The sequence below is a fragment of the Grampus griseus genome (assembly GCF_964374135.1).
Source record: "Grampus griseus genome assembly, chromosome: 3".
In the NCBI taxonomy this organism is placed as follows: domain Eukaryota; kingdom Metazoa; phylum Chordata; class Mammalia; order Artiodactyla; family Delphinidae; genus Grampus; species Grampus griseus.
Genome location: NC_139019.1, coordinates 144,707,084 through 144,731,043, shown reverse-complemented (window position 1 = coordinate 144,731,043; position 23,960 = coordinate 144,707,084). Strand labels below are relative to the sequence as shown.

Below are 23,960 nucleotides of genomic sequence, written 5' to 3'. Positions count from 1 at the left end.
AGTCCCCATGAGTGATAAGGCAGATGCTGGATGGATAATGTTCTCTTGTCATCCCTATTCTTTAACTCTCAATCACACTTGCTCAATTTGTTTATAAGTCTTTGTAAATTTTCGTTTGTAAAATAGATTTCCCTAACTCACACTCTTCATGGTTTTGCTCCTAGCTATCTCTTCAGATTCAGTTTACTGTTACTGCTCTTTGCAAGCCCTATACATCCAGCCATCTCAAAATCTTCAGTTTCCTGAATTAGGGATATCGTGTCATACCTTTATTGGTTGAACAGCTATTTCTTCCACCTGTAATGCTATTCTCTGTGCCTTTGGAAACCACTGAAGAAATCTCAGCTTAGAAATTATGAAAATTTAAAAAAGCCCCCAGAGGCAGTTTCTTGTTTCCTTCTCTGTTCCTATAGAACCCTGTACACGTTATTACAACCTCTACCACTCTACTTCTTTTCATCATTTACTGACGCTTGTGACCTTGGGCAAATAACTTAACCTTTTTGAGCCCTTGAATTCCTCATCTGTAAAATGAGGATCAGTAAGGTATAATATCTAGCTCATAGAGATGTTGGGAGGGTTAAATGTGGTAATATGTGAAAGGACTTAAGAGTGCTTGGCACATTAGATTTATTCAAATGTTATATGTAACTATTATTACTACTAATAGTACCAACTACCACTACTCATCTATCTGGGTCTATTAAACTGTGAGCTCTGAAGGCTTACTTTTGCACCACTAGCACCTAACTCATGATAAAAACTCAATGTTGGAAGGAATTGATCTACATTCTATAATATGCAGGAATATGGTGGTCATTCATGTTATTATCCTCAGGTTAAAATTATTTGTTCTCTAGTGCCTTCAGCTACTTCTTTTTGTAAGAAATATTATTTAATATGAAATTTCTAACTTCCTTAGAGTATACTTTTTATAGCAAATTAAAATTAAAAGTTTATTAGTTGATTTAGAAGTGAGAGGCAATTTCCTTTCGCCTAACATATTTCAATAGACATCTAATTAACCCACTGTTAATGGTTAAGTATGTGTCAACTTGGCTGAGCCACAAAACCTAGATATGTTGTCAAACATCATTCTAGATGTTTCTGTGAGTTCCTTTGGATGAGATTAACATTTAAAGCTGTGGACTTTGAGTAAAGCAGATTTCCCTCCAGAATGTGGGTGGGCCTACGCATGCAATTAGTTGAAGCCCTGGATAAAACAAAAGGCTGACCTCCCCTGAACAAGGGAATCTTTCGCAGCAGACAGCTTTTGGACTTGAACTGTGCGGTCAGCTCTTCTTTGGGTCTACAGCCTGCCAGCCCACTCTGTAGATTTTGGACTTGTCAGCCTCCCTATTTATACAAAATGCAGTTCCTTAAAATAAACTTCCAATACACCCACTTAATGTATACATGAAATTAAGTTATAGACAAGGCTATAATCATTTACAGGAAAAAGTCTTTATTTGTAAAGTTTAGAATTGAAAATATATATTGTGTGTGTGTCTGTGTGTGTATATATATATATATATATATATATATATATAAATTATATGTACCAGGGAATTAAGAATCCCTGAAGTTTCTTTTTTCTTCCTTTATTCCCTTTGATAACATGCTATTATCCATACAAAGTAAAAAAACAAAAAGGGGATAAATTATAGCAGTTTTATTTTAAATTTCAAAATTATTTTTTTCATGTAATTGAGACAAAATTTAAATCATGTATATGAATACAAAGATGAACATATGTGCTTTACACGCTGACAAAATCTAGTTACAATATAATATATATTTTTAAACCAAGTTTTCTATTTTCACGACACAGTGAAAAACTACGTTCATAAAAATGTACATAGAAAAATATAATAGTTAATGTGTTCTCTTTTCAAATATATATGGCTCTGAAGGTACTTTAAAAATCTATATACAATGTAACCAATAAATTTGTAATAACACTTTCCTTCAGCTAATGGTTTCTTCACTGTGATTCATAGTTCATCACTTAGGGAACTCTCCTGGTTAGAATCACAACCACATTTTGAATGTTTGGTGAAAGGAGCATGAAAGTGCCAGTTCCTGGCACAATGAGTAGAAGGAAATAAGCTACAAGATGGTATACTTCAGATAAAGACAATCTTAACTAACCTCCAGAGCAATCTTTTGGGCAAGTGGTACCTTACTCTTATTAAGTCTTTACTGCTGAGGGCACTGGGTCTCTGGAGTTGATTTGGAGGACACGTATACAATAGGGTGTGATTTCTTACAGGTTGCCTTTTCCAATTTGCTTGCAGTTTCTTTCCCTTCTTTAACTTCTGTTTGAAGCCTTGATTCAGCAGCTAACCTACAGGCATTAAAGCATCCACTCTGAATTCAAATGTGGTTAGGAAAAATTAAAGAAGAAACAATCCACCAGTATAATGGACCTCTTAATGAGACATGGTGATTTTTTTTTTTTTTAGGTATATAAGGAGAAAAATTATAGTTGACTTCAATACCATTAAAAAAACTAAGTCACTGCTGCACTAAAAGAACCTTTTTATATCAATAGACTTAATTTTTCAGATGTCTAAAGAAATGTCTTTAAGGTTGAATAAAAAGCCATGGCAAGGCCTAAATTAAAGAATTAAAATATAATGAGGGTGCCTATCATGATAAACACAACTAACAAAAAAAATTTTAATGCTAGAGCAGTATTTTAATGTTAACATGACTTACAAAAGGCAAACGCAAGACAAAAATTAACAAGGAATCCTGGGCTGCATGAATAGACGTCTATTTATCTCATTAAAAAAACTCAAATTGAATTTCAACTAGCAAAATAATAATTTAAGAAAAAAAAGTGAAGAGATATTTTAAAGTGCCTATAAGGATATTTTATAACAAGAGCATCAATTAAATTTATAAAGCATGCAATAGTGAAGTTCCCAATAAAAGCCGTATTTATTATTACAATATTACCATAGGATTGTGTGTCTAAGTTAAGCATGCAGAGAGCAAAAGGTTGGAAACATCTAAAGTTAGCAGATGGACACACACACACACACACAAACAAATGTTTTGCTATTTTATTTGTTTTTGTTTAGCAAGACAAAAGCATTCCAACATGCTACTTGAGTCAAACAAGTAGCTAAATACATTTGCTTAAATAATTTTTATCAAGCAAAAAAAGGCAGAAAAAGAAATGAAGACAACGTAGATAGTAAGGTTTGCACTGATCATTTCTGGAAATTCACCTCCAGGAATATACAATGGTCAAAACACACATACACAGTGAATCACATATATACAAGCATAACCTGTTGAATTCACTTCAGAACTACTCGAAACCATGTGTGTATCAGATATCATTCATTTAAAGCTGCTTCTTCCTTGAGAATATTAAGCTTTGATTTTATGTGACTTATGGGTTATAATGTGATTACATAAAATTTCAAGAAATGGAGTAATACATTACTCCTATTACTAATTCTAATAACTGCAATATTGTTGAAGTGCTTTCTTTGTTGAATACTGTTTAGTAGCACGGAAGACTTGAAGACAAATCAGATAAAACATACAAGAAAGCCCTTTTACATAAGGTGGGCTATGTCTTACCATTTCAATTCGAATGCATACTAGTAAAATGTCTTATTCTGTACCCCTCCATCAAAGACTGACCCTGGGAGTACCTTAAAGATCTCCTTTCATAGCAGACAATCCAAGCTAACTATTTTCACATCAATATGCTTAATTTTTAGAATGTCTATTTATTTTAATTACATTTTTCATTCCACTGCATAAAGACATCCTTCATCTTTTACCATCTTTTTTTACCTTCTCCATTTTCCACATTCACTTCTTTTTTGCCCATTCTTGGTCCTGCCACACACACCTGCGGTACGCGGGCCTCTCGCTGTTGTGGCCTCTCCCGTTGCGGAGCACAGGCTCTGGACGCGCAGGCTCAGCGGCCATGACTCATGGCCAATGGGCCATGAACGGGCCCAGTCGCGGCACGTGGGATCTTCCCGGACCGGGGCACGAACCCGTGTCGCCTGCATTGGCAGGCGGACTCTCAACCACTGAGCCACCAGGGAAGCCCAAGAACGTGTTTCTTATACCACCCTAACCTCAGCCACTGTACCTACCTTTTCCTTCCACTCACTTCTCTTACCTTCTGCCTTCTATTATTTTAATTTTTTTTTTTAAAGGATAAGGTCCTTAAAACATTAATTCCTACAGACACACGTCTGACACTTCCTCTTTTAGTCACAAACTCAATTATGCAGAAACTAGAGGCTTTGAAGTTTGGGTGTAAATTGAAAATGAATTACCTGTGATATTTTAAAATGTCAGAATAGGTATTAAAGCACATTCTTGAAGGCTTAGGATAAACAATTTCGAAAGCCATAAAACATTTCACCTAACAGTTTTTTGGAAGGCTGAAATTTCTTAGACTAATGGAAAGCCCTTTTAGGAGATAAGTTAATTTTTTTTCACGGCAACTCTTGAACCAGGAAAAAAATAAAACTGTACATTTATTCAAACCAACAAAACATTCAAAGAGGTACTAGACTGGGGTATTTCTGCCTCATGACATAGAAAAGTGTTACTTTTTAAAACAATTTCCTTATTCAGGAGTCCTTTTCCCCTGTAATCATTTTAGTCTTTCTTAAAGTTTTAGAAAATCGGAAGGTAGGCAGATGAAATTGGGGAATTATACTGCATGCAATACTAAGAAAATAGATAAAGAAACAGATAGTGCAGTTCATGCAGCGATAGAGAAGAGATGGAGAAGGCTGCTCACTGCCTTGAAGGAAAGAGGACACTGACCTGGGAGAGTTAGGGGTGTTTCCACTTCTTTCACTTAAGGCTTCCGACTCAGCTGGAACTCCTATAAGTTTCACACATTTCTTTTCCTTCCTTGGCTGAGGACCCACGGACAGATTTTTGTAAGGAGACAGAATGACTCCTGATGTGCTTACAGAAACTGTCTTTTCCAATTGCAAGTTATCTTCTAAATTGTTAGGACAGGACTGTACCTCCTCTTTCTTAGGTGGTAATCTATAAACTTCTTCCTCAACAGCACTGGTGGTACATACATCGTTAGGGGTGGTTATATCCACAGGAAGTACCTCACGCCTCTTTTTGAGTACAGGCACTTCAATTTTCTCTGAGAACAAAACCAATTAAAAATAGACCTAGTCAATAAATCAAACACACAATCAACATAAGGTAAAACTAGTTATAAATGTATTTTTTTCCTTTCCTTTTTTCCCACTTCCATTCCTTTAAAACCCATTCATCTCCTTACTGAAATACATTGTCTTTAATCCTTTGTTTTTCATGGATTCCAGTAACTATATCTTTTCGAGGTTATCTGGCTATAAATTTTTCCTTAGGATCTCAATATATTTGACTCTCTAGGAATGAACACTTAAATGTCTCTTCTAGGGTTATGATAAAAGTTGCATGGGGCTTCATAAGATCTCACCATGGAAATCAGGAAGGATATAGTGGCGAAGAGTCAAGGAATCCAGGTACTAATCCTAGTGCTAACAACACTCTGCAGCTGGGTGACCTTGGGAAAGTCCTTAACCTCTCTGAGCTTTGTATTTTCTTTTTTTAAACCTTGAATAATAATAGTCATCATTTATTGAGCAACTACTAAGTGTAAAGCACCGTGTTAATGTGCTATATGCATTCACATTTAATCTAAGGCGTGAGCTTTGTTTTCTTTACCTGTAAAATGGGGATTAAAAGCACCCATTGAGTGAAGACTCAATACTGTGTCTTATAAGGATTAACATAACATCATTCCATCCCTTATGCGGGTCCATATACATAGTCACAGAATTAACTGTTCTAATACCTTTTCTGTACCCCCATACCAATGTGTCTTTCATTTTCAATATCAAAATATTGGTGAGGTTGGAGAAACCATGGTTGAATGTGGGGCTGGTGTTCCTGTTGGTATCACTATTGTTTTTAAATCAGTATTTTCCCTTTCTCTAGCACTGCTCCTTTGAAATCCACACCATCTAGATTCATTATACTTCCTCCTGCTTGCTGTATTCAGTTCACAGCAGACCTTTGAAATTTGAAATGGATAATTCTTAATCAGGACAGGCTATTAATCAGGGAAGGGAGAAAGGATAAGGGAAAAAGAAGCTTTTTTAAACTATAAAGAATCCTTATTATTGCTGACAACCTCCCCACTATTGTTGAGAATCACTTCAGTCACTGAAATAATAATGAAGAGAAAGTTGTAGGCATGTGAACAGTATAGGGGCTGAAAAATCTATAACCTAAAACATGTAACAGAACTTTTTTTTGGTCTAAGAACCATCACATTCTTAGACTCTTTTATTTTGGGCCTTTTATTTTTTAATTTACATAATGTAAAATCACTTTTTAAAATGTGTCATATGCAGAGCCTACATGCTTAGGCTATTTCCTATCTCAGTGATTACACTTGATAGTTGTCCTCTAATATCCGTCCTGCTATTCCTTAATAGAATCCCAAAGATTTAGTTGGGAACATGGACCCTGAGAATCAAGGCTGAATTTCTCTGCTACTCCTATAGGCAGGTAAGGCCATGTAACTAAATTCTGCTCAAGGAGATATATGTTGATGAACAATGCAAAAGAAGCCTAGATCCTGACATTGATCAGTCTTAGAATGCCCCCTCCAGACTTTTATCAGGGAGAGGAATAAATACCTATCTTGTTTAAGTCTCCATTATTTTAAGTTTTCTATAAACATTAGTATTAACTAATATAGCTCTCAAACATCAGTTGCCTCAACAAAACTGAACTCTTTGGTATTATGTAAGATGCTGCAATCTTAAATGGAAAAGTCTCAAATGTCAAGGTTCTACTATACAGATATCCAAAAAGAATACCCATTATATTCATGCACATCTAGTACCCAGTTTCTTTGAATTTTCCTACACATTTTGTAGCAATAAATTTATTAAATACAGATACATAGCCAAATTAGTTTGTAATATGATGTGCATAACGCTGTAGCAAGGAAAAAAAAATGATATGATCTCTCAGAGCTTCTTGTGATAGAAAAGACAAAATATGAGACATACATACCTTCAGGTTCATACTTCAGTTTTAACTCATCTAGTTTAGCTCTCAGTTTCATATTTTCACTTTGGGAAAGCTGGAGGCACCTTTCATTCAAAAAAAGTTTTCGCTCAATATCCAGAGCCCGCTGGCTCTCAAATAATGCTTTCATTCGCTGGATGGACAATTCACCTTTAGTGCTTTCATTCTCTTTGCTATATTAATAAAAAAAAAAAAGAGAACCAAGGAATATTAAAATAACACAATAAGCAAGTGTAATAGTTACTACAAATTATTTACTATATTATATATTTGAACTCTTAGTAAAATGTATTTCCCTGGGTTTTTAGTAACAAAGAAACAATAAGCAAAATAAGCTTTTTTATATTTAACAATAGCAGTTTCAAATTAGAAAAACAATCTCATTTCAAAGGAAATGAACAAAGGGGGGCATATTTTCCACATTTACGCATGTATAAATAAATTCCTTTAAGTTTTAAGTTACATGATATTTATTCTTTAAAAATTTAGACTATAAGAACATTTTCTACTTTAAAGTTCTTTTTTACTTACTAATCTGAAAAGCTTTATGAAAAACATAAAGAACTAAAAACATTTCATTATTCATTGAAAGTATTTTTCTTCAATAACCAGCACTAATTATATCTTGAATAAATCTCATTTGCTACACAGAGGTATTTCTGTTGCCATTCCTTTCTGGAATTTTCTTTTGGCAATTTAAAAACGAAACTATAACCACTTATTATAAGCAAGTCAAAAAAGTCTCTGTCTTCCCAGGCCCCCAACACTTACTTTAAGTTTTCAAGCTTTATTTGAAGTAAATCTGTGTAATAGGTGTCATCTTCCAGAGCAACAGAGTTGGCTGAAGGCTTAGATTCCATACTTTCATATAAACTCTAAAGAAAACAATTCTTATTACTTAAAATAAGTAACAAATTAGGTTAGCATAGGTTTATTAATAATAGTATCAGCTACCACTTATTGAATGCTTATCATATGGCAGACACTGTGCTAAGCACTATCCACTTAACTCATTTACCTTCTGAAGTAGGTACAAGAATGAGCATTCCTCTCCTACAGATGAGGGAACTGGCTCACAATGCTACAGGCAAGTAAACTGAGAAGAGAGAATCTGAACGCAGATCTGTCTCCAAAGCCTGTGGTTCTAAGTACACCTGTATCCTCCCTCTGGTTTCTCTCTTCTGGCTTTTAAAATGGAAGAAACAAATACTCACAGGGTTTAGTTCTGGCCTTTATGACAAAGCCATAAATTACAAAAATATAAAAAAGAGTGGAGATCCTTACAGTTATTTTTGGTGCCCACTCTTCTGAGATTCTGATGGAATCTCTGTACAATTTCTCTAGGGGAAAAAAAAATGTAACTCTGCTTAAAAACGTGTAAACAATTTCAGAGATTGCAGGTAAAAGCCCCTAATTTAAAGCTGTAATTGTCAAAGTATAGTGCAGAGTCCACTAGTGAGCCACATACACCTGCCAAGAGATGTTTTGCAAATTTAACCAAAATTGCAGTCCTTTCAACAGTTCTTACAAGAGAAAGAAAGTTATATAAACTTAAAATTTTATGATACACTAACAGCTACAATTTAGAATGCCTAAAAGGTTATTAATGTTTACAAAATTTGTCATTTGTAAACTTTAATTAATTCTTTAGTGTGAAGATATCTGTGCTCCCTAAGTTAATTTATAAATTCAATGCAATCCTAATAAAAATGCCAACAAATTTTTTTTGGAGCTAGACAAGATGTTCATAGGGAAAAACAAACATGAAAGAATAGCCAGGAAAAATGCTGAGAAAGAAAAGCTATGGTGGGAGAATAGCCTTACCAGACAAAACATACTATAAAACCTCTAAAATTAAAAGCATGAGTCTGATGTGCAGAGAAGTAGGCCAGTGGAATAGAATGGAAAATCCAGAAATAGACTCAAGCATAAATGGATATTTGATATATGGTATAGGTGTCATATTAAATCACTGCCACAGGAACTTCCCTGGTGGCACAGTGGTTAAGAATCTGCCTGCCAATGCAGGTGACATAGGTTTGATCCCTGGTCCGGGTAGATCCCACATGCTGTGGAGCAACTAAGCCCATGTGCCACAACTACTTAGCCTGTGTTCTAGACCCCGCGAGCCACTACTGAACCTGCATGCCCTAGATCCCATGCACTGTAAATACTGAGCCCACTCGCCACAGCTACTGAAGCCTGCGAGCTCTAGGGCCCATGTGCTGCAACTACTGAGTCCACGTGCTACAACTACTGAAGCCTGCATGCCTAGAGCCCATGCTCTGCAACAAGAGAAGCCACAATGAGAAGCCTGGACACTGCAACGAAGAGTAGCCCCTGCTCGCCGCAACTAGAGAAAGCCCGCGTGCAGCAACGAAGACCCAATGCAGCCAGTAAATAAATAAATAAAGTAAATAAATAAACAAATCACTGCCACCGAGATTGACTTCTTAATAAATGATGCTGGGACAACTGGCTAGTTATTTGGAAAAGATAAAACTCAACTTATATCTCACACTATACACGAGAATAAAATTCAGTAGAGATCAGATCTCTAAATGTAAAAAGTGAAACTGTACAAATACTACAAGAAAACGTGTTAAGTCCTCTATACACACAGGCAAATAAATACACCTATAAAACAATGATATGCACTATGATACATTATTGCCAGCGGGAATCTAAATTGGTACAAGCCATGTGGAGGAGTTTGGGAACATCTAACAAAACTATGTATTAATTTACTTTTTACCCAGCAATTGCACTGTAGGAATTATCCCTGATGATACATCTACAACAATAAGGAAATGCAAATCTATGCAAAATGTACTTTGTAGCACTGTATATATAGCACTGTATATAACTGCAAAATAATGGAAATAATCTAAATACCCAGAAACAGGAGAATGTATGAGAATCCATACAATGGAATTCTTTGTTGCTGTTAATAAGAATTAGGAAGTCTCTCTAAACTGAGATGAAGTGATTTCCAGGTTAAAGTTAAATGAAAAAAAGGAAAGTATAAAAGACTATCTGTGTTATTGCTACATTTTTTCCAAAAAAAAAAAGGGAGAAAATAAAGCCTATATAAAGCTGCTCTTTTTGCAAAAAGAAACAGCATGAGTAAATCAGAAACAAATGAAATTGGCTACCTAAAGGGGTGGGGTGGAAACAGCATAGGAGGGATGGGCAGACAGATATGTCTCTGAGTGTATCTTCTTTATAGTTCTTTTAGAACCTTGTTAATGTTTCACATGGAAAAAAGTATATACATAAATTCAACAAGGATGGATGGAGGGCAACAAAACAAAATAGAAACAGAAACAAACCTACCTAACTGTATTTCAGATGCATAACACACTCATACCAAAGAGGAGTAAGGGAGGAGGGGAAAAAAAAAAACCCAAGTTAACTTTTGAACACAGTATTTTGACTATATACCCTCAGGCTAAAAACAAAAAGAACTACAAACAAATCCTGAACTTCAGTGAGTAGGGTAATTCTGAAACTATCAATATATGTATTCTAAGAATGAGTAAATAAGCAAATATATTGAGGACAATAACCGCCAGGTTTTTCACTGGTGGGTAAAACGGGGTAGGCAATGAAGCCTGTGGTATCAGATTCAAACTGGAGTTATTAAGTATGAAATCAAGGTTTTCTTATGTGTATATATATATATAAATACATATACTCACACAAACCTATTCACACAAAACATTCATAAATATGCATATAACACATACATAAATACACTAAATATATGCACACAGACTTCTAGTTCTGTCTGCTAAAAGGGTCTAGAAGTGATAACATTCCAGTAGCAATAAGCACATCTAGTGCCCATTTCTTGGTTTCTAAGTGCCATTGTCCACTTAAAGGAACCCGTGCTCCTTGCAGAAATGCTGATTCCAAGGCTGGGGCAGGTGAGCTAGGAATATCTTGTTGTGCCAGAATAAGGAAGTATTCCTGCTGGCCAAATCTGGGCGATCAGAGTAAATAAAGAAGTTACAGACTACAATCCATAGGATAAAATAAGAATTCATGAGGCTATATGATATCAATAAATAAGCGAGGAGGAAAGTTCTTTTCAATCCCTTTATTATTCTTCTAACTAATAAATGTAGAAGGAATGATGAAATGATCATTTGGCAATCATCACAGAACCTGTTTCAGGCAAGAATCATCAATGGATGTTCAAGTATAAGGAAAAACAGGTATATACTTGGTATAAGTAACTCCCCCCAAGATATTTATTAATTACAAAGGGAAGAATCATAACCGTACACTGGAGAAACCTGCTGGCATAACCACAACCAATCAAGGTTAATATAACCAGTTACGGTACAAACAGACATTATGTGCCACCTGATGTACACATTGAGAAGGGTATAATAATACTCCTGTAGTTTTCCATCAAAAATACATAGCCTGAATCTAATTATATCACACACACCCTAAAATGAGAGAAAATCTACAAAGCAAACGGCTGTACTCTTCAAAAATGTCAAGGTCATAAAAGTTAAAGAAAGCCTACAGAATTGTTCCAGGTTAAGGGAGACTAAAGAGACTTGGCAATTAAAGACAACATATGGGGCTTCCCTGGTGGCGCAGTGGTTGAGAGTCGGCTTGCCGATACAGGGGACACGGGTTCGTGCCCTGGTCTGGGAAGATCCCACATGCCGTGGAGCGGCTGGGCCCGTGAGCCATGGCCCGTGAGCCATGGCCGCTGAGCCTGTGCGTCCAGAGCCTGTGCTCCGCAACGGGAGAGGCCACGACAGTGAGAGGCCCACGTACCGCAAAAAAAAAAAAAAAAAAGACAATGATCACAGACTGGACCCTAGAAAGGAAAGCATTTGGGTATTTTTGTTTTCCAAGAAGGACATTAGTGGTAATTGGTAAAATATAAAAGGCAACTTAGCCAAAACTACATATCAATGTTAGCTTCCTGATTTTGATCATTGTATCAATACTACGGTTATGTAAAATGATAAGCTTCAACACTGAGGTACAACATAAGGGTTAAGGGGTATCTGGTTTGCAACTTACTCTCAAATGTTTAAGATAAAAATGTACACACATGAGAGAGAGAAAATAAAAAAGCAGATGTGGTGAAATTGATAATTGGGGAATCTGGGTGAAGGGTGTATAGAAATAATTTCATGACTTTTCTGGGACTTTGAATTTATTTCAAAAAATTTTAAATAGCGTATTAAAGACCTCTATGAATTCCAGTTGCCACATAATATTGGACAATGTGACAAAAGTATTACTATGCATCCATTAAAAAACAGGTGGAGAGCACCGAAGAAGAATCAATTACTGGTAACACTCAACAGGAGGAACAAATCTCACTGACAGAATGTTGAGTGGAAGACAGAAGCAAAAGAGTATGTAATGAATGATTCCATTTATACGAAGTTCAAGAGTATCTGTACATGTAAAGCTGATACAAAGTTAGAAGGTGGGAGGACTCACTTAAAAGGGACATGACAGTGCTGCTCTGGAGTGCTGGAAGTATTCTATATCGTGAGCTGGGGAGTAATTATAAGGGGGTATATGTATGTAAACTATGTATGTATACATATGTATACACTAAAGATATGGGCACTCTGAGTATAACTGAGTTACAATTTACAACAGCAACAGATATGAAAAGCATAAAGAAACTAGAAGAAAACATTAAATATTGGTAAATCTCAACGGAAATTATACGTTAATTACATAATAAAGAAACTCGTTCAAGTTAGAAGGATTAAGATACTCAAACCAAAATTTGGCTGTGTTTTTTAAAGGTGTTTATACATACCTTAAATTTCTCCAGATTCCTAATTTCACCTAAGAGATGTTTAATTTCCCCATTCTTCTGCTCCAGCATGGCAAGTAACCGTTCTTGCTGTTCAAATTCAGCTTGAGACCCTTTCATTTGTAGCAATGTGGCGATTTGTAACTAGAAAAAAAAAATCCCTCCTCCCATAAAAATTGAGTGGGGGAGAGGAAAAGTCTGATAAACATATTTTCGATACAGTTCATATTTTATACTGTATTACTTTGACCTCATTTTGGAAGCTAAACTAATTAGCTATTTCTAGTCTAATACTAGACTAGAAAAATTTGAAAACATTTTATACCAATAATCTAGTTAGACATAACTCTTTAGTACTTATTTAGACTACTTATGAGTGATAGTTGAAGTCCATAACAATTATTTGTACTTCTGTGAAACATAATTGAGCTGCATGGCTGTGGTCTGGAAGCACATCACTTATGCAGTAAATGAGCCTGGCCAAATGCTGTGCTGTACTCATCATATGCACTCTCATTAAGGGTCTGAAGCAGTTTCTCAAAAATTTTGATTAACTTCAGTAGTATTAAGGGGGGAAATTATTAAGCTACTCACATTCACAAATGTTCGATTCACAAAGAACAAGGATGGAAAGCAAAGGTAAAAGGCAATCTAAGGATACTGAAGCAACCTTTAATACAAGTATAAATTTATTTTGTAAGAGCAGCAATCAACTTACCTTATTATGACTCCACCTAAACTTGGAGTTACACAGCAATCAGAAGGAAATTAACTAAAATCTAAACCTAGCAATCCTTTCTGCCTTTGGAAATTTCTGTAGTTCTTAAAAAATGTCAATTAATTTAAATACATTTTTGAGTAAAGCGAGCAATGATACAAAGTTTTAGCTATGGTTACAAGTAAGAGAGAAAGGTGAGTTTTAACATTTTTAAGGACCACTCTTTGTTCCTGCTTCAAACTGGAGGCTAGACACATTTAGCCTCAGAAGATTCAGAATGCTACCTGTGTCTAAAGACAGTCTGGGGTATCACGGGAACATTCAGAGATTAATAACAGTAGCCCAACAAATACAAAAAGAAAAGAAAGAGAAAATATGAGAAAATTTACAAAGAAACAATTCCCAGATAGGGGAGAGCCTCAGTAAGCCAGATGGCACAGTTAAAATCCTTAGAAATAAAAGCCACAACTATTGTTTAAGTCAGCACTTCATTTAACTCCAGGACAACTCTAAGAGTCAAGTTGTATCATCTCTATTTTACAGATGAGGTGACTGATGCTCTGCAAAATAAAAATACTTGCTCAAGGTCACACAACTAACAAGTGACAGACTAGGATTCAATCCCAAGTTCATCTAATGCCAAAGTTTAATCATTGACCTTTCCTATTTCTTTGGTGAATCTCATCATCCTGAAAAAGAGGCGGGAAGCCTTACAGACTTCTAGTTACCACCTCAGGAGAGTTAGGCACAACAGGTCAGGGATCAGGAGTCTAAGGATTGGTACAATACTGGAATCTTTCTAACTTCAGCACGTTTTTCTGTTACCAGCTGTTTGACTGAAATGACGCCCAACAAACCCTTAAAATCAGAAGGGATTATATGCTTGACTTGAGAAACTACAAGGAAAGGAAATTCAAATTTCAGTCTATAACTAAGCCTTTGTGGGAGAATTGAAGATTTGTGAGAGAGCTAGTTTTAGTTGAAGTAGGAACCTTAGGGCTACCCTCAGAAAGAAACTAGGCCAACAGTAGGAAAGAAAAACTTTTTAATACTTGTTTTTTCCCACTCTACAAAGAAAGAGCTAATGGCAAGGCTAGTGAGTAACAATTAAAAGCTCAATTTCTCTGGCAAGGCTAGTGAGTAACAATTAAAAACTCAATCAATCAATGGATGCTAAAAATACCACTACTAAATCTACACAGAATTAATTTTTTAAAATAAAATATAAAAGGGATCTTTCATTCAATTAAAAAGTTTTTTCTAAAATCATGCAGTTCTAGAAATAATTATGTAAGTATATTCCTTGAAGGAAAAGATGCCTTCTTTGATATATTTGTACATGTAATGCTGATTCAAAATAGGTTTAATAAATCTTTGATCATAATAATTCTGTACCTTCATTCTTTGCATCTGTTCTCTATTAAATGCATTTTGCTTCTTTAGTGACTGATACTTGACTTTCATGCTGATAAGCTGACGTTCCATTGCTGCCCTTCGATCTTCCACCTAGAAAATATTAACATGTTTAATTATGCTTTTATTAAGTGAAATGCCAATTTAATCAATGGAATATTTTAAGTACCTCTGAAAACAAAGAGTTGCCTTTACTGTTAGGGTCCAAGGCTTGCTGGAGTGCCTGGTCTAGCTGCACCTGAAGATCTTGATTTGCTACACGAGCTTTCTAAGTTCAAAAGAAAACAATTTAGCTAATAGAGATTAGATTAGCAAGAAAACAATTTATTATAAATTGGAAAAGATGATGTTACTGTAATCACAACACCTCTAAGGCATTATAGTAAGAAACTGCTTCTTTCTCTCGCTCTTCTTTTTCTTCTTTAAGCCGGTCTACCTGGCGCATTAAATTAGTATTAAGAAGTTCTAGTTGTTCTTGTCTGTACTGTAGTTCGTTCACTTCTTCTTTGAGGGTGGTCTATTCAACAGGAATGGAAAAAGAAGAAACTCTCTTGAATAATCCTTCATTTAGCAGCTGTTCAGTTTATCTATCAGCAGTGGTTCACACCCAAAACTAAAACTAAGAAATAGTCAAAGGTTATAAGGTGCATAATAAAATTTTTAAAAAATTATACTCATATACATATCAACTTCCATGCTACCAACTTTTTATATTGGGCTTTTATGACACAAACTAGGATCAGGATAAATGTCTAAATTCTTCCAGAAGTTTTATTAATCTAAAAGTAAAGTCTGCCTTACATAATCATGTAACCTAAAGCTTTACTTTATTTGAAGTAATCCATCTAAAAATCCTGTAAGGCTGCCCTGGTGGCGCAGTGGTTAAGAATCCACCTGCCAATGCAGGGGACAGGGGTTCGAGCCCTGGTCCGGGAAGATCCCACATGCCGTGGAGCAACTAAACCCGTGCGCCACAGCTAGTGAGCCTGCGCTCTAGAGCCCGCGAGCCACAACTACTGAGCCCGCGAGCCACAACTACTGAAGCCCACGCGCCTAGAGCCTGCAACAAGAGAAGCCACCGCAATGAGAAGCCTGTGCACCTCAACAAACAGTAGAGAACTAGAGAAAGCCCAGGCGCTGCAACAAAGATCCAATGCAGCCAAAAATTAAAAATAAATAAATTTATTTTAAAAAATTAAAAAAATAAAAATTCTGTAAAACATTTTTTAATTAGTTAGATCAAAGTTAGGCCAAAAAATATTTCAGCCTTAAAACTAGCTCATAAGGATTATTACAAAAACATGAAAAATATACAAGGGAAAAAAAGAAAACTCCAGAATACACATGCCATAAAAATTACCTTCATACTTTCCATTTCAGTTAGCTCAATTTGAAGAGCCAGCATCTCTGAAGAGATGCTTTCGTGTGCACGTTCAGACATTATTCTCATTTCCTCTGATTTGCAAGAAAGGAGTTCCTTCTGATGATCCACTTTGTGCTTCAGCTGCTTTTCACTAAGCCTAGCTTCATCTAGTTCGGCTTTCAGTTTTTCTAACTAAGGTAAAAAAAAAAATCACAATCTATAAATCAAAAGGTAGTGAAGGTCATCAGAACATACAATTGCAATACAAATTGTTCTGGTATCTGCAGGATAACTATTTTGGAAGGTAGTCAAGCTGAACAAGACTATTTAACTCCTTTTCCCAAAATGTTACATAGTTCCAAATCTTGGAACACTAAGAATACAGGCATACCCTGTCTTATTGCATTTTGCTTAATTGCACTTCCCAGATATTGCTTTTTTTTTTTAACAAATGGAAGGTTTGTGGCAACCCTGAGCCAAGCCGAGTCTACCAAGCGATTTTTCCAACAGCATTTGCTCACTTCCTGTCTTTGTGCCTTATTTTGGAAATTCTCATAATCTTTCCAACTTTTTCATTACTATTATATTTGTTATGGTGATCAGTGATCTTTGATGTTATTATTGTAATTATTTTGGGGCATCACAAACCACACTCATATAAGAGGGTGAACTTAATCGATAAATGTTGTGTGTGCTCTGACTGCTCTACCGAATGAATGGTCATTCCTATCTCTCTCCCTCTCCTAGGGCCTCCCTATTCAAGACACAACTCAAAATTAGGCCAATTACTAACCTTAACAATGGCCTCTCAGTGTTCATATCTCTCACTTTAAATCAAAAGCTAGAAATGATTATGCTTAGTGAGGAAGGCATGTCAAAAGCTGAGACAGGCTGAAAGCTAGGCCTCCTGCACCAAACAGTTAGCCAAGCTGTGAGTGCAAAGGAAAAGTTCTTCAAGGAAGTTAAAAGTGCTACTCCAGTGGACACACAAATGATAAGGAAGCTAAAGAGTCTAACTGCTGATATGGAGAAAATTTCAGACGTCTAGATAGATGAAAACAGCCACAACATTCCCTTAAGCCAAAGCCTAATCCAAACTCTCCTCAATTCTATGATGGCTGAGAGAGGGGAGAAAGCTTCAGAAGAAAAATTTGAAGCCAGCAGAAGGTGGTTCATGAAACAGGCTGTCTCCATAACATAAAAAAAAAAAGTGCAAGGTGAAGCAGGAAGTGCTGATTTAGAAGCTGCAGCAAGTTATCCAGAAGATCTAGCTAAGATAATCACTGAAAGTGGCTACACCAAACAATAGATTTTCAATGTACACAAAACAGCCTTCCAGTGGAAGAAGATGTCATCCAGAACTTCCAGAGCTCGAGAGGAAAAGTCAGTGCCTGGCTTCAAAGGACAGGCTGACTCTCTTGCTAGGGGCTAATGCAGCTGGTGACTTTAAGTTGAAGCCAATGCTCACTGACCATTCTGAAAATCCTAGGCGCCTTAAGAATTATATTAAATCTACTCTGTCTGTGCTCTATAAATGCAACAATAAAGCCTGGCTGACAGCACATCTGGTTACAACATGGTTTACTGAATATGTTAAGTCTACTGTCGAGACTTACTGCTCAGAAAAAAGATTCCTTTCAAAATAGTACTGCTCACTGAAAATCCACCTGGTCACCCAAGCAAGATGTACAACGAGATTCATATTGTTTTCATGCCTGGTAACACACATCCATTCTGCAGCCTATGGATCAAGGAGTAATTTTGACTCTCAATTCTTATTACTTAAATACATTTTATAAGACTATAGCTATCTAAGATAGTGATTCCTCTGATGGATCTGGGCAAAGTCAATTGAAAACTTTCTGGAAAGGATTCACCATTCTAGATCCCATTAAGAACATTTGTGATTCATGGAAAGAGGACAACATATCAAAATTAACAAGAACTTGTAAGAAGTTAAATCCAACCCTCATGGATGACTTTGAGGGGTTCGAGACTTCCGTGAAGGAGTAACTGCAGATATAGTGGAAATAACAAGAGAACTAGAATTAGAAGTGGAACCTGAAGATGTGACTGAATTGCGGCAATCTCATGATAAAATGTTAATGGATGAGGAGTTGCTTCTTATGGATGAGCAAAGAAAGTGGTTTCTTGAGATGGAATCTGCTCTTGGTGAAGATGCTGTGAAGATTGTTGATATGACAACAAATGATACAGAATATAACATAAACTTAGTTGATAAAGTAGCGGCAGGGTTTGAGACAACTGACTCCAATTTTTAAAGAAGTTTTAGTGTGGATAAAATGCTAGCAAACGGCATTGATGCTATAGAGAAATCGCTCATGAAAGGAAGAGTCAACTGATGCAGCAAACTTCATTGTTGTCTTATTTTAAGAAATTGCCTCAGTTACCACAATCTTCAGCAACCACCACCCTGATCAGTCAGCAGCCATCAACATGGAGGCAACACCCTCCACCAGAAAAAGATTATGACTCACTGAAGTCTCAGATGGTTAGCATTTTTAACCATAAAATATTTTAAAATTAAGGTATATACATTGTTGTTTTTAGACCGAATGCTATCGCACACTTCAATAGACTACTTTGGAAACTAAAAAATTCATGTGACTTACTTTACTGTGATATTCACTTTTTTGTGGTGGTCTGGAACTGACTCTGAAGTATCTCTGAGGTATGCCTGTTTAAAGGGAGCGAACTTATAGCAGAAGGGTGAAGCTTTAGGGTCAGGCCTAGGTTTAACCTGTCTCACTTACATTCCTCAAATGTAAAACTGTTAAGTGATCGTACCTACCATCACTGCGTTACTGTGAGGCTCTCAACTGAGATTGGGTGGGTAAAACATGTGGCACCACACTTAACACTCACTGAATGGTTTGTTATCAATAGAAAGCTTTTGCTTGATGTCCAGGGTTCTCATTATCATCTATATTGAATTCTCTTCAATAGGGTCTCAACATTCTTAGAATATATCCTGGTATTTGTTTTCTATTTAAAAAATAAGAGGCTTCTAGCATAATTTCTTTTCCCTTTTCTATTTTCATCATGTGAAATAAAAATTTCAGCTGATTGATCTATGTTGAAATGTGGACATTCTTCTGAAAAACATCACTGAATGACCCAAACTTATTGTATGGTGAGATGATTGGGGTTTCCTATTTGGCCAAGGCTAGGCATCTTTTAACAGACAGTGACATGCCTTGTTTTATAAGCATATAAATAATCCATACAAGTAATCAGAGTAGGTCTGGATTCCTGGCCACTTTGGCTGCCGTGTGAAGAATAAGTGGTATGACAGCAATGATGGAAGCAGGCTGCCTGGATAGTAGGGGAGAGACGATGGTGAGCTGGACTGCAGTGTTATAGCAGAGATGGGTATTTCATAGCTCAAGTTCTGAGAACTTGTTGATGGATTAAATATGAGAAATAAGTGAAAGAAAGATAGCAAATAAAACTCCAAATTATTGGCACAAGTAATTTGAGAACATCAATAAGACTGAAAATATTTTTTTGAATTATTTAGTCTTTACTCCACCAAAAAGCCATCTCTATAACTGGCTTTACTTCAGACGCTGAATATTTCCTACATTACTCTTTTTTGTTTAGGTAATGAAAATTACTGCTAAACTGAAAATAATATCCAGGAAAAAAAAACAGCATCATTAACAGTTATTGGTGTCTTAACTCAGAGAAACTTCAGAGAAGCTGAATTATTATTTGTCAGAGTGGTATGCAAGATGATTCTAAGTATTACATGAAAGCATATTTTGATAGTTATCTTTGACTGCATATTAGGACAAAACATAACCAGCTCAAATATATTTCATTGATACCATTACTTAAAATGAGAAAACATTTAAAAAGGGAGTCAATTTAATGAGAATTAATTAACAGTATAGGTGGTACAGGTATATATAAACATCTTAAAAGATGGTACATGAAACACAGTGAAACAGGCTTTGATATCAGACAGCCTCAGTGCAAATTTTGACTGCTAATTTCTCGCTCTATAATCTTATCCAACTTTACTCAATCTGTTTAAACATTGGTTTTCTCATCTGTTATATGGAGATAATAATGGTACCTCCCTTATGGAATTGTGTAAGAAGTGGATCATATGTATTAGTTTATCTTCAATAAACAAACTATAAAGTATCAACTCTAATGTACATTAATTTACCAAAACTATTGGCTTCTTTTGTGGAATTATAAAGTATGCCACTAGTTGCAGTGAAGGTTAGGGAACTAGTCTTTCTGAAAAGGGACTAGCATACTAAGCACTCTAAGCAAGGAGGTTATGCTGACCACTAAACTAAAACTCCGTAACAAATACTCAGTTGCTAAAATTAAATAATCCTATTTAATTAATAGAATGTTATTTATACAAGTCTCTTAGGTGAACTATTGTTTCTCAGTGTTCCCACTCCTAATATTAAAATGATGGAGCCCTTAATCTCAGCTGTTTTGCATAGATGTTACTAAGAAAATCTTCTATCACCTAAAGTTTACACATGGTTGCATAAGCATGAAATATTTTTGTTCTAAAACACAGAGATATCCAAACCTTATTTTTTAGTTCATTCACTTCCTGCCCATGGCTTCTGCTCAGCTGTTCTTCTAATTTCTCCAGGTGCATTTTTTGTTGTTGTTTAATAGCTTCACATTCAGAGCTCAAACTTTCTAACATTCGACTCTTGAGCTCAACTTCTCTCTGAAGTGTATATTTTTCTTGTTCATAATTCTGAAAAGAGATTCAATTATAATTCAATTACATAAAAATAACTTAAAGCCATCACACATAAGCAGTTTTCACCTTCAGCTGAATCATTCCTGTTTCACACATTTGCTGCTTTCTAAGTAACAACCACATGTTAAATCTGAAATAACTGTAGTTAGTATTAATGTTAACCCTAGAGGTATTTTGAGACTATATTAACGTTCGTGCTAGGGATATGGTAATTGCTTCTATGTCCTGCCAACGAAGTAAAAAGTGCTCTAAGGCTGTCAATGAGTCAAGTGCTCTCTGCTAGGAAAAAAAAAAAAATTAATAGCATTTAAGTTTTCCTAGTGAGAACTATTTGGTTTGATAATAATGTGCTCTACTTGTAGCTCTGAGTAAAATGAAGAAATAGTGGACAAGGTATAAACAGAAATACTGAATTAGCTCTCACTTTCAGAATGTAGTCATCTGAAAAATGTTCATAAATGTTCATAACACCACTCAGATGAATACAGTGCTAAGACAAAAGTAGTATTTAAGAGAGCTTTTGCTTACTGTCAAGAAAGTTTAAAGATAAAAAGGGCATTAGTACAAACTTCTTCAACAAGCTTTAAAAAATAACATAAATAAAACTAGATTTAATACGAGAAAATTTTTAAAAAGGGTTGCCATTAGTTTTTTTTCCCTGATATATTTAAACTTTGAGATCAAAGTTTAAATACAATACTCAGCATTTATTAAATAAAACTGACTTATTCATTCTTTCAATAAATATATGCCAAATATTAGGGATACAGCCGTGAACAAGACAGACAAAATTCCCTCTCATGTCATGTCTCTCATGACAGTGGGGGATGAACCACTCAGATGGAGGCAACAGCTCCTGTAAGGCCCATAAGGCAGGACTAGTATAGTTAAGAACAAAGGAAAGTAGTTTGAGATGAGGTCAAAGGTTGAAAGAGGTCAGATCACATGGGGATATACAAATCCAGGTAAGGAGCTCGGATTTTGTTGTAAATAAAACTGGAAGCTGCTCTTTGCTTTCAGCAGGGCTGTGACATGATCTTTTGTATATTCTTCAATGACCACTTGGCTGATGTGTGAAGAATGAATGGTGTGAATGGCAAATGCAGGAAGCAGGCAACCTAGTCAAAAGGCTACAGTAGTAATCTAAGGGAGAGATGACGGTGGTCTGAACTAGAGTGGCAGTGGTATAGATATTTTGTAGGTCAAGTTCTTAGAGCTTACTAATGGATTAAATACTAGAAATAAGGGACAGAAAGATATTGAGTAAAACTCCTAGATTTCTGGCTCAAGTAACTGGATGAATGTTATTACATTTACTAAGTAAGGTAAAGAATTTTGCAAGAGCATGTTTGGTTAGTGGGCAGGGAATTAACTATTCTGTTTATGTTAAGTCTGAGATGCCCATTAGTGGGCAATTGAATACAAAATTCTAAACTTTAGGGGAGAACTAAGGACTTGGTGTAACAATCATGGGGCATTTAGATGTTACCAAAAACTATGAAACAAGTGAGATCACCTAGGAAGAGTGCAGACAAAGCAAAGTCTAAAATTCAGTATGTAGTAAAGAGAGTGAAAATAACTTATTTTTTAAACTCAGAACACACTGAGTCAGAAAAAATATTAGAAATTCATTTAGTTCATTTCCTTTTAATGGGGATGGGTGGGAACTAGGCCTAAAATCCTCAGAAAATAAAAATAATATTAATAATTGCTGGACAACACAGATCTTCAGTAGCTAAGCACATCTTTGTAAACAGAGGAATATAGTGTCCTACCTCAGTCATGGTCATCATTTCATTACGACATTTATCCAATTGATTCTGCAACTCGTTCTGGCTCTCCACTAGTTGTAAACCATACTGTGCAGCTTTTAGTCGCTCTTCTTCAACTTCTTTGAGCTTGCATCGAAGATCTGCTATTATATCTGCCTCCATGATTTTTTCCTGTCTATTGTAAATAGAGGAAATAAAAGTACTTAAGCTTAAACAAAAAACTCCATATCAATAATAAAAGATATGTGTGTGTTTGTGTGTCGTGTGTGTATGTATATATTCAATACCACTGCTATATAAAAACACAGCATTAAAGATTTTCTTCCTGACTTTTAAATGGTCAAATTTGCATTCTTGTTCTAAGAGCCAGGTCTGACTATTTTGTTACCCGATTTTAGACCAAATCAAAAAAAAGATGAATACATTTAATTTTGCTTCTAAGGGATGCACTATCAGGAAACCATTCAGTTATTGTGTGCTAAGCTTCCTTAAATGCTAAGGTAGGATGGTCTCATAATTATATCACTATACAGGTAACCAAGTTAAGAGAACAATAAAAGAAGCCAAAAAACTTTATAGTAGCATAAATGCTACTTAAAATATAAAAAGATGGCTTTGAATAAGATTCATAAGGTAAGGACTAGCCTGTCCACAATTTTTCACAACAGTGTTAACTTCCTGAACACATTAAATGTGCTTTATTGAAAACAGACTCACTAGCATTTTCCTAGTTATTCATAAGAAAGCATGCAAAACAGGCACCATGTTCAGAGTAATTAAAGAACAATCTCATTCTAGATTTTCAAGCAAAGACTTAAACATTATATATAGAAATATTCCACTTTAACTCAACCTCACTCATCATCCTTTCCAAATTGGTTCCAGGCTCTTAGGCCAGGCTTAAACTCAGCTTTGCCTTCAAAGAGCAACAAGCCATTATTAAGTTATTCTCCCATGTCTCCAGTCAATGTAGTCATTTCCTTCAACACATACTTCTTGAATGCCTATGTGCCGAGCTC

At 35.6% G+C, this 23,960-nt stretch overlaps 1 protein-coding gene across 2 annotated transcripts; it reads right to left on the bottom strand.

Annotated features, from left to right (window-relative positions):
• Positions 1-1,911: 1,911 nt before the first annotated feature.
• SPDL1 (spindle apparatus coiled-coil protein 1) lies at positions 1,912-23,106 on the bottom strand (the record flags this gene model as incomplete). Of its 2 annotated transcripts, XM_082651067.1 has the most annotated exons (11): positions 1,912-2,347; positions 4,816-5,155; positions 7,087-7,274; positions 7,873-7,976; positions 12,914-13,054; positions 15,024-15,134; positions 15,211-15,309; positions 15,409-15,558; positions 16,402-16,596; positions 20,987-21,163; positions 22,945-23,103. In XM_082651067.1, 11 exons carry the CDS (start codon positions 23,101-23,103, stop codon positions 2,200-2,202), a joined length of 1,812 nt encoding a protein of 603 aa, XP_082507193.1. The 2 variants fall into 2 exon arrangements, with proteins under 2 accessions (XP_082507193.1, XP_082507194.1); XM_082651068.1 differs by lacking the exon at positions 1,912-2,347 and having other exon boundaries at positions 4,617-5,155; positions 22,945-23,106.
• Positions 23,107-23,960: the final 854 nt, after the last annotated feature.